Source organism: Sphaerodactylus townsendi, linkage group LG03 (assembly GCF_021028975.2).
Source record: "Sphaerodactylus townsendi isolate TG3544 linkage group LG03, MPM_Stown_v2.3, whole genome shotgun sequence".
Classification (NCBI taxonomy): domain Eukaryota; kingdom Metazoa; phylum Chordata; class Lepidosauria; order Squamata; family Sphaerodactylidae; genus Sphaerodactylus; species Sphaerodactylus townsendi.
The window spans coordinates 123,785,268-123,797,732 of record NC_059427.1 but is presented as its reverse complement, the minus strand read 5'-3'; the positions used below and the strand labels follow the sequence as shown (position 1 = coordinate 123,797,732).

The 12,465-nt window shown below is 42.9% G+C and overlaps 1 protein-coding gene across 2 annotated transcripts in view; it reads right to left on the bottom strand.

Annotated features, from left to right (window-relative positions):
• Positions 1 to 722: 722 nt before the first annotated feature.
• CACNA1G (calcium voltage-gated channel subunit alpha1 G) overlaps positions 723 to 12,465 on the bottom strand; it is a 268,125-nt gene continuing 256,382 nt past the window's right edge. For both annotated transcript variants that reach the window (XM_048491901.1, XM_048491902.1), the window contains 2 exons: positions 11,889 to 12,058; positions 723 to 1,828 (listed from right to left, as the gene is read on the bottom strand). In XM_048491901.1, the coding sequence (XP_048347858.1) occupies positions 968 to 1,828; positions 11,889 to 12,058 (1,031 nt within the window). In that variant the 3' untranslated portion in view covers positions 723 to 967. The remainder of the gene's footprint in view (positions 1,829 to 11,888; positions 12,059 to 12,465) is intronic.

The window sequence follows — 12,465 nt, the reverse complement described above, 5'->3', positions numbered from 1 at the left end:
GGAAAGGCTGCACAGATCTGGACTGATTTTGCAAAGCAGTTACTACCGCTGCTGGGTTCTGCTGCTGCACCGTTAAAAAAGGGAGAAGGCAAGACGGGGCAAAGCATATGAAATTGTCCTCTGTGATACTGGAAAACAACAGAACCTGCCACATCACAAGTTTTTCTGCTCCTCTAAATCGACACATGTAGGAATGGCAATGAGAAAGGAAAGTGGCTCTCACCTTTTGTGTTTATGCTCATCACGGTTTTAAAGGTTGTTACTGAATTCAATGGCAACTGCCTGGCGCATAATACAATGTGGAATTCTCTCTTTACACCTCTATCTCTATACCATACGTCTGTCAGCTTGTGTACTTGGTTCTGCTCTCTCTCGACAATAATGAAATTTATTTTTGGAGTTAAAAAATGCATTACCCTTGTAAAAATATCCAAATGGCTAATTTCTGCAGAAAAAACATTCGAGGGATAGGTGAATGAATTTACATTTTATATGCAATATTCTGAGTTGTAGTTGGCCATGGGACATGTTTCCTCAATAATGCACTAATGGCTACATCTTGTGCTTTGCAAAATAAAACAAAAAGGGGGATGTTAAATATGTATTTTTTCAAGGTTAAAATGTTCATTAAAATATCATCTCAGGAATATTCTGAGATACATAAAACAGAAGAAAAACAGGACAGGTCTTTAAGCCAAAAAAGGTACTACATCCTGCAATACTAGGTTCAATTAATTTAATAAAATAGAATATACATATAAACTCTGAACAATGTATTGCTTTTACCCAAGCAGAACTTATGCTTAAGTAAGCGTGATATAGCTTAACCACTCTTAAACTAGCTAGTTTTTAGACTTTCTTTGGATTTTTTTAAAAAAATCAGTGCCATTTTAAAATAGAGAGGTTTAATTTATTACAGAATGGATAAAAGAAACATTTGGCACCAGCATAAAATAAACGAACAAACTCAAGGGTCCCCATCTGGTTGATCAAAGGAAAAACTAGGAAGTGTCAACAGGTCTTTCTTTGGGGTTGGAGATATTGACATACTGTCTGGAAGTGTGGAGTCCCCTGCATCCATGGAATCCTTGGAATCCCAAGATGGTGCACGCCTTCGCAGGCAAACATCTGCACTGGAAGATGATGCAGTGTGCGATCCTCTCCATAACAAACTCTGTTCATTAGGTGGGTCTATGGATATACAAGGGGGACTCAGTTTTTTCTTCTGCCGTGTTCCTTGCAAACCTTCCATTTCACTTAAGACCTGACTTATGAAGCCAGAAGAGCTAGAAGTGGAATGATGCTGAGGGCTGTTTTCCATGGAACAGATTTCTATGGAATGTCTTCTTTGATCATCTAACCAAGATGAAGGTTTTTTAAGAAGACCCTGCGTATCTACACTATAGCATTTCTTCAGGTCTTTCAAAGTCACATTGCCACTGTTGCCTACATTTCTCTTAGGGGTCTCTGGTTGAACCACTGAAGAGGCACTCATGGCAGAACATGTTCCTGAAGTAAAAGAGCTGTTTATTTCTGATACTTCCTGGTCCATCGGGTCTCCAGGCAGTTCTTGAAGGGAGTCCGAACAGGCACACGAATCCGGCACGTGCTTGGAAATGTTATACTGATTGAGGGAATGTTGTTGCGTGTGAACACTTGATCTCCCCCAGCTAGCTGAATCTTGTGCTTCCGAGGGCCTCAGAGCGATCGACAGATCTTCAGTGGACGGTGCTGACAAATTTGGATCAGAGAGTCCACTCACCTCAGCATGGATGTTCTCTCTGCTTTCTGAGCTGTGGGTGTCCGAGGAGTCATTCCTTATTGCCATCTGCATAGGCATACCAAGAAAGTGGAGGGGGACAGAAGGAAACAGACACATGGAACAAAATTTTAATACAGGGAAGGCACAAAAAGTGAGAGGCTCAACAATAGGTACTAGAATGTTAACCCTGAATGTAACAGAACCAATGAGTCATATGAACATCAAAGAACATTCCTGTCATCTCTCACTAAAACAATAGAAGCACTTCTGCATTAGCCACTATATGCACAAAGTTACTAAATTAGTTATCCAACCTGTGGTATCATGTGCTATATGGTAAATATGCATCGTACGTCTTTAACATGCCAGTGTCACTTGGTTATGATGGCGATCTGGGAGGGTCAGAATTGCAGAACTTAGAAACATATACAGCTAATGTCTAAAAAATGGCAAAGCCAAACATGACTCGATAGACTTTAGCCATGGAGGATTTCAGTGTTTCTCCCAAATCTTGGAAACTGTAATAAGCAGGAATGAAAAAAAAAATAGCTCGCTCATTTAGAATGGAGAAAAAATGGGCATTTTACGAGACTGTTTGTAGGATGAAATCTTAGTTGGGATAAACCACTTTCTTTTGCAAGGAGGCCCACTCCGCATGGGCCAGGGAAGCAGTTGCACACTGGGGTAAATGAGCCTGGTGCAGCCCCCAGGGCTGTTCGCATGCTTCCGTGTGGGTGGCCCTGGAGCTGCTGCTGTTGCTTGTGGAGCGCCTTTGCACAGAGGCGCATCCTTTTTGTTTTTAAGTGTACCTTGTCTTCCCTGCGCAGCTCTGCAGGGACGAGTGTGACGAATGCATTTATCCTGCATTCAGGTTACAGGGTGGAGCTGCCCCTGAAAGAGTTAAGCCCTGGCCAGCCCTGATTGGCCAGAGGAAAAAACGCAGATACTATAAATACTGTCAGCGAGAGTGCTGAGGGGTTCTTCTTTTTGAGGCTTTTGACTTTTTGGCTCTGTGTGAGCTTGTGTGCCCTCGGGTGCTTTTTGTAGCAACGTGAGGAGAATCCGCCCAGATCTCTCACGGCTGTGGTTTAGGAATAGCTGAGGAAGCTATTCAGTCACCTAAAACCCTGAGTTTGGATGAGAGTGTCCGCCCTCAGGTGCTTTGTTTGTGAGGGAAACCTCGGAAAAGTCTATAGGTCTGTCCTCCAATACAGTGAACACCAGTCTTGGGAGGCCCAGTTCCTGTGGCAGAGAAGCCAGATTTGGGGAGTGTGGGAGAGGGAGGCTGTTATGCCTGAATCCCACTGGGCGTAGACTGGGTGTTTTATTTTGTAGTGAGGTACAGTGGACTGAATTTTATTTTAAGAGGGAGTGTAAAACCTCCACAGTAACATCTTTGTTGAAACATCTTTTTCTGAAACAAAACCTTAAGTAACGTGACACCTGCGAGTGTTCATGTTCATTCTTGTAATTTAAGTGAAGTGCCTGCAACCGTTAAGCTTAAAAACAATCTGTCTCTGAAACCGTTAAGCTTAAGCAAACTTTCTCTGAAACCAACAAACGTAAAACCTCTCAAAGTTACCTGAGAAGCCTTTGTGAAGCCAGAAATAAAAGTTTTAAGTTTTGTTCAACTTTTAAAATCGTTCCAGTCTTTATTTTTTTCTTTCCTGTCTGTGTCTGTGTGATCCCCAGTCAGGGTGGTGACTGTTTAAAATCAGTTTTTGTGGGCTTTAATTTATATTGGTGGCAGCGAAGAACAAAACAACTGAAATAATAGGAAGGGTTCCTTAGAACCAATTACCGGGGGGATCCTTCCTATATATAGTGCCTTACGTTATAACGAGAAGACATGCCCCCATAGCCATCCCTCGGGGGTCAGAGGGCAGGAGGCGTGTCCCCCATCCCTGTGGAGCTGCGCAGGGAGAGAAGGTAAGTTGACAAGAAAAAAGGATGCACCTAAAAGTGGCGCCTCCCACTCGGAGCTGTTCGCTTGGCACTGGGTGCAAAACGGAAAAGCACGGTGCTGCCTCGTTTCGGAAGTGGCAGCCATGCAAAGTCTTCCCCCCCTCCCGGGTGGTGTTTTTACCGGGCCCACACTGGTGTTTTTTGGCCCATGTGGAGTGGGCCCTAGTTGGACAGAATAGGCTTCAGTTCAGACTGCAGGGATTGTCTGGACCAGAGCCAGCTTGTCTGTTTTGAAGACAACATTTGGAAGCTTCCTTATGGTTTTAAACAAAAGCTGCATGTCAGTTTTCTTTTTCTTTTTTAATTATTTAAGGCTTTCCGGAGCTCATGCAGCTGTGCCTTTCATCAAGGCCCACAATCTAATTCTCTTGCCTTCAAAAATCTTACCAGCTCCACCAGGGTGCATCTTTTCCCCATCAGTCACAAAATCAAGTCCTGAGAAAGTCTCGACCCTTCCTAACGGAGACAACATTTTGTGACTCAAGACAAGAAAGTAGGCTGAGGCTTTATAAATGCCCGTTATGTTATTAAGCTGCTTATATATTTGTTTCTCACAGTATTACGGTCAATGAAATAAAGGTCAGCATTTGGCCCAGAAATGCAGACTGACCATCAAGAACATAATTTGTTACAAGATTAGAAGAATAAGTACTGAACGTGTGTAATAGTCAGGCTTGTTTGTTCCAGTACCACACTTGTATCTCATCTCAGTCTGTGGGATGCAGACACAGACTGCATTTATAGGATGCTGGGCTCTGGTACAGAGATGGTATCCTGCCAACATAAGGGTGAGTGCCCTAGGCCTTTGTGCCACTGGAAAATTATCGCTTTGTGCCACTGTAAATTCTGAAAAAGATGAGAAACAGTTATCTTTGGTGACTGCAGGAAGCTGGCAGATGGGGGCAGAAATCTGCAATTAATTAATGGGTCTGGTGGTAAACTTCCAGTGCTACAAAGTTTCCCTTCCTGAAGCATTTGCAACTCTGGACTTCTAATGTGTGTACAGTAATGTTCTCACAGATAGAAAGCTGATTAACCTGTCCTTTGCTTCTGAATATATCAATTCCTTTATTATTTGAGCATCCCATTCTTCTATTAATAAATAAAGCAGAACCCATAAATGCTGGTCCAGTTCTGAAATGAACACATGAAGCTGCTGTAAAGGTCTGCTCATAAAAGGCTTAATCTGAAGGTGCAATTCAGTCAAAGAAGAAATGCAAAGAGTTAACCCAGAGCTTTCCCTGAGTGGCTGGCTGAGCTGCAGTTAGCTATATGGGCCAGAAGGTGTGTGCTTGTGGAGGCAGCGAGAGTCAAGATTGAGAGTCAGTCAGATTGAGAAAGGCAGAGTGCCAGAGAGAGAAAATTCTCAGAGGCAGTGGCGTAATGCCCATTGGGCAAAGTGGGCAGTTGCCCAGGGTGCCCCCTTGTGGTGGGCGCCAAAAATGCAGGGTTCGTTTGTGGGTTTTTTTGCTATTTTAGTGGGTTTTCCGTTTTTGGCCTGCAGGGAGTGCAGTTTTTAGGCTAGCAGCACCAAAATTTCAGGAATTTTTCAGGAGTTTCTCCTGATGCTATCACCCAGGTTTGGTGAGGTTTGGTTCAGGAAGTCCAAAGTTATGGTTCAGGAAGCCCAAAGGGGGTGCCCCATCCCCCATTGTTTCCAATGGGAGCTAATAGGAGATGTGGGCTACATTTTGAGGGTCCATAACTTTGGACCCCCTGAACCAAACTTCACCAAACCTGAGTGGTATCATCAGGAGAGTCTCTTACTGATACCACCCAGGTTTTGTGAAGTTTGGTCCAGGGGGTCCAAAGCTATGGACTACCAAAAGGGGTGCCCCCATCCTCCATTGTATCCAAAGGGAGCTAATAGAAGATGGGGGCTACACTTTGAGGGTCCATAACTTTGGACCCCCTGAACCAAATTTCACCAAACCTGGGTGGTATCATTAGCAGAGACTCCTAAAGATACCCTGAAAGTTTGGTGCTGCTAGCCTAACAATTGCACCCCTGACAGCAGGCACCCCCCAAATTTCCCCAGATTTTCCTTTTAAATCCCCCCCCTTTGACATGGATTTAAAGGGAGAATCTGAGGTTCCCAGTTTAAACATTGAAAGTGATGCTGTCTCAGGGTGGGGGAGAATCAACCCTAAAATAGCATCATTTTCAATGTTGTTTAAACTGGGAACCCCAGATTCTCCCTTTAAGGTAGATTTAAAAGGAGAATCTGGGCTCCCTAGTTTAAACACCATTGAAAATGATGCTGTTTGGGGGTGGATTCCAGCATCAATTGTTTAAACTAGGGAGCCCAGATTCTCCTTTTAACTCCACCTTAAAGGGAGAATCTGGGGTTCCCAGTTTAAATAACATTGAAAGTGATGCTGTTTCCCCCAATTGGGGGGACTAGGTACAACACCATAAAATGTTTTCATAGCAGTAATAAAACATTTTGAAAGCATTTTGAAAATGTTTTTAAAAAATTATTTCTGCTGTGTGGCATGACCTATTGCTGTGTTCAGATTTGTGAATTGGGGCATGTTCTATAATGTGATGGTGACTTTGAAACGACCTGGTCACGGTGGGGGAGGGCAGTTGTATGATGCCTGAGTCTTGATATGATTCCCGAGTCTTGATTTCAGAGGGAAACCTAATCACTGGGACAATACTAAAACTACATGAAGAGCTTGGTTATAGTCTCTGTGGAGACAGCACCTAGATATGGGACTGGAGAGTCTCTGAGGGTGTGTGTTTTATAACTGGCAGAGTCAAGAGAGGGTTTAGAGGAACCCCAAAGCTTGCTCTATTTAGCCCAGTGTAAATACTCTTTGGTAGAAAGGGGAGATGGTTTTAGGTATTTGTTCAGAACTGTGTAGGAAGGTTTACCCTGAAGAAAGTAACTGAGTGATGGAAGATTGATTTGAACTGAATCATCATTCTATCTGAAATATCTAAAGTAAATTACTAAGAATTGTCTGTAACATCCAAGTATTCCTGCCTAAGAAAAAGGAAAGCTTATCTCTTTAACGACTAATCTAAGAAATCCTGTAAATAAACTTTCCAACTTTGTTTTATTGTTAAAAGGCCTCACAGCGTTTCTTTAGAGTACCCCAACCAGTCTGAAGGGTGTAAACAGATTTGGAAGAAAAATCTGTGATAAATTTCCCTCAAAAGTGGCAGAGTGAGATAGCCTGACAGAATCAGCTTTAAAGAGCTTGTGTGGGTGCGTGGGTGTGTGTGGGGTGTGCCTGTGCTCTGCTGCTGAGTTGCTCTCAGAGTTACCGGCTCTCTCTCAGCAGTGTATAGGGTATAGAGGATCCTTTACAGGATAAGGATTCCTGTACAGTGGTGCCAAGTGGTGGGAATCCCTTACAGCGGCAAGGATCTGTTACAGTCGCTTTAAAGGGATTCAGATTGGTCTATCAAGGTCTGTATTGTCTGTTCTGACTGTGGCGGCCCTGCAAAGTCTCAGGAAGAGGTCTTTCATGTTAGCTTCTCATCCTTTTAACTGGAGGTGCAAGAAATGGAACCTGGGACCTTCTGCCTACAAATATGCTTTATGTTCCTTGCTGAACCTGAAGATACCAAAAGGCTATCATGGAAGTAAAAGTATAGGTTCTGACCTCAGTCAAAGCAGAATTCTTGGGGAGAAAAGCACTCTTACAATGCACAGGCAAGGAGCATGATCCTCAACAGTGGACAGGGCTTTAGTTTTTCCTTAAATACATTCGATGGACTTCACCAGGGAATTAGTCACTAGCTGTGAGGGCTTCCAGGGTTAACAGTTTAAGTTACAGCTAGGGATCTTGGTCCATTCTACAACTTTGAGAAAGGGAAAGGTGACTGAATGACAGGTGGGGAGTCATTGACTGAGAATGTGCATGGGCCAGATATGTGGTGAACAAGATTTAACTACACACACACACACACACACACACACACACACACACACACACACACACACACACACACACACACACACACACACACACACACACACACACACACATTAAGGAGAAGATGTAAATGGAGAAGAAAGAAAAAGAGAGATATAAGTAAATAAAAATTGCACGCATTGCACAGAATAATAAAAGTATCTTGACAGTTACATCTTTCTACATAATTGCCTAAAGGATGGAATGTCTGATGACAAACCCCCAGCCAATGGGTGTGCAGGACTCACGGCATTTCATCCCGTCCCCACCCACCCACCTTCCTTCAACCCAAGTGCCTCCCCTGCCCCAAACAATATGTGCTGCTGTCCTCGAGAAGGAGGAGGGCCCCACCCTCCCTCTTCCCCCTTCAACCCATTTTATTTTAATTTTAAATGCTCTTTAGTGCTACTGCACAAATATCCCACTAGCTCTAGCATGCATTCTCCAGAACATTGGCCCACTTAATAGTTTATCACTATAGTTACTCTGGAGCCTTGTTCACAAGTTACAGTGAATATGCCTACAATCCATTTACTGTGTATTGATTTTTCTTCATATATGTGCTGAGTAATTCTTATTACATGTAACTCATATAAGCTGATCATGTGATTAAAACTGCATATTTATCCAGGTATTGTTCCCCGGTTTCTTTGTAAAGTGAACACACAATGGATGTTCCTTACAAAGAGATATTTGCATGTACATGCAGGATACATGTGCATTCACTGTAACACGCAATAAAACCAATGAATAAAACCAATGACCTGGTCAGAGATACCAGGTGCTCTGAAGGAATCATTGCAAAAGATCTGAAACATGATACTGTTGGGGGTCAATTCCTATTTCTGCCATCAAGCAAAGGAGAGTCCTGCCTCACCAATTTTTGGAGGTTTTCTTAGAAAGTGGACAAACAGATAGAGAAGGGTCACTCAGCAGATATTATACTCTTGGACTTTCAAAAGGCTTTTGACAAAGGTATCTTATCCAGGACTCCTGAGTAAGCATAGTGGTCATGGGCCAAAAGGATAGGTTTGCTTATGGATTAAAAATGGTTAAATGGCAGGAAGCATAGCAGGAATAAATGGACAGTTCTCACAATGAAGGGAAGTGAGCAGTGCTGGGTATTGGTACTGAAGCACCTTTCCTATGAGGAATGCCTGAAGAAAAAGATACAATTAAAGGGAGATATGATAGAGGTATATAAAATTATGCGTTATAAAATTAAGTGTGGAAAGAGAACTTGTCCTCCTCTCCCCAAATAGTAGAACTTGCAGGCATTCAATGAAGCTGATGGGCAGTAGATTCGGGACAGATAAAATGAAATACTTCTTTACTGAACAAATTATTAAAATGTAGAATTTGCTGCCAAAGGTTATAGTAATTACCCAGGGCACGACATCTTTAGGAGATAAGAGATTCATGGAGGATAAGTCTATCAGTGGTTACCAGCCTTGGTGACAAATGTTGTTTCCGCATGGCAGAATTATACCTGTGTAGCACCGGTTCCTTATAATCCTGGTCTGTTTAATCCTGGTTTTTCCGTTTGCATGGCTGCCTGTTTTGGGAAGGAATCCAGTGAAGAATGGGAGAAAATACTCCAATTTATTTTTCATGAGCCCGGGATTTCTGTGTTTACATTGCAAGCATATCTGAGCATGCCAGATGTCCTATGTTCTGATTGGCTGTTGTTTTTGAGCGGCAACTGCAAGCGTATCTGAGCATACCCGGAGTCTTGCATTCTGATTGGCTGCTGTTTTTGAGTGGCAGCTTGAATGAACATCAGGTGGGGAGATCAGGTAGCTGGGCAGGAAAAATAAACTTGTTCTGCTCCTGATTGGTGTTTGCACGGTTGCAGGTCTAGCAAGCTCACCCTGGGATTTTTAAAAAGAACCACCAATTTGGTGGTTTTTGAATACCCTGGGATGAGGGCAGTGGTGGGATTCAAATAATTTAACAACCGGTTCCGGTGATGGGATTCAAATAATTTAACAACTGGTTGTTTACAAGCACCATTTTAACAACCAGTTCTGCTGAAGTGGTGCGAACCTGCTGAATCCGACCACTGGATGAGGGAAATATCACAGGACAAACCCGCTTTAGGACAGGGAACTATGTGAACATCTTGGCTGCACAGGGATATTTTTCTTGCTCAACCCAATATATTTTGACCATGCGGAAACGACCTAAAGGGAGATTTCACATTCAGAGGCAGTAAACTTCTGAACACCAGTTCCAGGAAGCAAGGGAAGGCCTTGGCCTGTGTGCTGTGTTGTTGTCCCCCCTCCCCCCGAGTAATTGGATGGCTACTGTGTGATGAGACTACGTGGACTACTGGTCTGATCCAGCAGTGCTTTTCTCCTGATCTTTAAAAGTCGTTCTTCAGAATCTTTCTGTAAATATACTGGAACCAGTAAAAAAAAGACCACCAAAGTGATATATTCTTGGAGAAAATGGTTGGCGCACTCTTTCTTGCACTCGTTTTCCCTTATTCTGTTGCTCTTATTTTGTTGGCAGTCACAAGTAATGTCTTCATTTGAACTAGCCAAAAATGTATTGTTTACAAATTATAGTGTAGGATGTTTCTCTTTCTCATTTACATTGTCATTGGTACAGAAGCTGTAATTTAATCAGCTACCTTTTCGGGCACTCCCAAGCTTGGCCCATCAAGCTGATGCCTCAACCATTAGATTAATGACCCAACACTTAAGGTTGATGTCTGCCTCTTGTCTTTCCCCAGAAAAGCAGGACTCCTCTTTTTCTAAGGATATTAAGGGCCACTCTGCATAGTCCTGATGGTCCCTTTTTCTCAATAAGAAGCCCCCACTCCCAGCAGCCAGTGTTCAATATCTCTGGATGCCTCTCTGTCTGTTGATACTGTCCCACAACAAATTGTCCTTTCTTCAACCAGAGCTAAGCTCAGCTCTGTTCATTGGATCATTCCACTCCAGGATCAAGTGACTATAACCCTTACTCTTCAATTCTTTTCATTTATTCCAAATTTATCCATTCAACACTGCTTATCTCCTAGGATTGAATGTGTTCTAATTCTTTGATTATTGCATGCTTGTGTACCGCTATTATCCCTGAAAAAAATGTTAAACTTTATTTTGCTGTAGTGTGGAATTTCTTGCAAAAGCTGATCTTGGTATCCATAGGCAACACACACCTCGAGCTGGCCCAACCTTTTGCTAAGCCAAGATTCTGCTCTTACTAATTCCCACACTCTAAAAGAGACAGACTCTCACCATTTTGGATAATAGAACTAGGAAGTCAATTAGACTCCTTGTTAGTGTACATTAATCTGGGATGCTGGTTCAGCTCTGTCCCAAATACGCTTTCCAAATTTCAGCTGTCGGTTTAATGCTCTAGATGAATGTGAATTGCTCACCTGAGGGCTCAAAATTACCTGTATTATTTTGTCATTGAGGAAAAGGAAGGTAATAACCACAATAAACTTGGTTATGAAATAATCACTCACATTATATGCTACTTTGAGGGGGAAAGTCTGTTAGTACTTTAGCCACTGGATTTTTTTGAAAGAAATATGGATTAATGTCTGTATCATATCAAGCAAAAGAACTGCAAAGCGAAGTTACCAGTAAATAAAATGTCTGGAACAAATGGCATGAAAACACACACTTTGCTTAAGAACAGTGGATAAGTAAAGAGAAAATGCCAATTAAAAAACAAAAAAAACCCCATAATGATGATGTGATTCAATCAAGTGGTTAGCTGACCTCCAGAGAGCTTTTGCAATTTACCCAAGTGATCATCTGACCTACAAGAACCTTATGTGATCCAAAGAGTCCGCTGCCCAATAGAAGCATCATGAGTAACATTTGTGGTTAATTAGGAGGCCAAATTGGATAGAAAAGGGTACATTTTGTCCTGTTGTCAAGAAAACAGCACACACCTTCCCCAAGGATACCTCGGTGTTCCTTTTGGTAAGCCAGTTGTGTGGCTGGCCCAGCCTATGCTGGCCCCAACAGCAGGGTGGGATTGCCAGAGAACTGATGGATGCTGATGCAACCCTGCCCATAAAGCACGGTGAAGACTGGCTGCCCTGCCAACTGCCCACCTAGCTTCCTAAGCAGGAGCCATCTTGACTGCTCACAGAATCAGCTGTCAAACATTTCTCCTTCAAAAGGAATTCCCTAAGGCTCAGCAAAGTGCACTTCCACAGCCTGTTAATACACAACCTGTAGCAGGTGAACAGCAACAGATGAGCTAACCTGTCTGCGAAGTAACCGTTCTGCAGAAGGACAATGCACAGCAGTCAGGGTTTTAGATTTGCTTTTCCAGTCTTGACTGCAGTGGGGCTTGAGAGAATGCAAGAAATCTCTTGGGATTTGGAGGAGAGCATCAATGTTTGCAGGTTGAGACTGCACCGATGTTGTTGAACCTGAGAAGAAAAGAATGGAAATCTAAGCACGTAAACACCATTCATTTAAATATTCACAATTAGGTTGTCAATGAAATCGCTTTGTCTGTGAAGTTCTTGCTTTGTCTATGTGTCTCAATCTAGGCTTGTGCCTAAAATTTTGACCTGGATCCAAAGATCTCGCTGTGCAAGCACAAGGCATTGCTCCTGAGGCAGAAGTGACATCAGTGTCACTGATGCCACAGGAAGTGGTGATGGCAACTAACCTGGATAGTTTTAAAAGGAGGTTGGACAGATTGGTCGATCTATGGCTACCAATCTTGATCCTCCTTGATCTGAGATTGCAAATGCCTTAGCAGACCAGGTGCTCGGAAGCAGTAGCAGCAGAAGGCCATTGCTTTCACATCCTGCATATGTGCTCCCAAAGG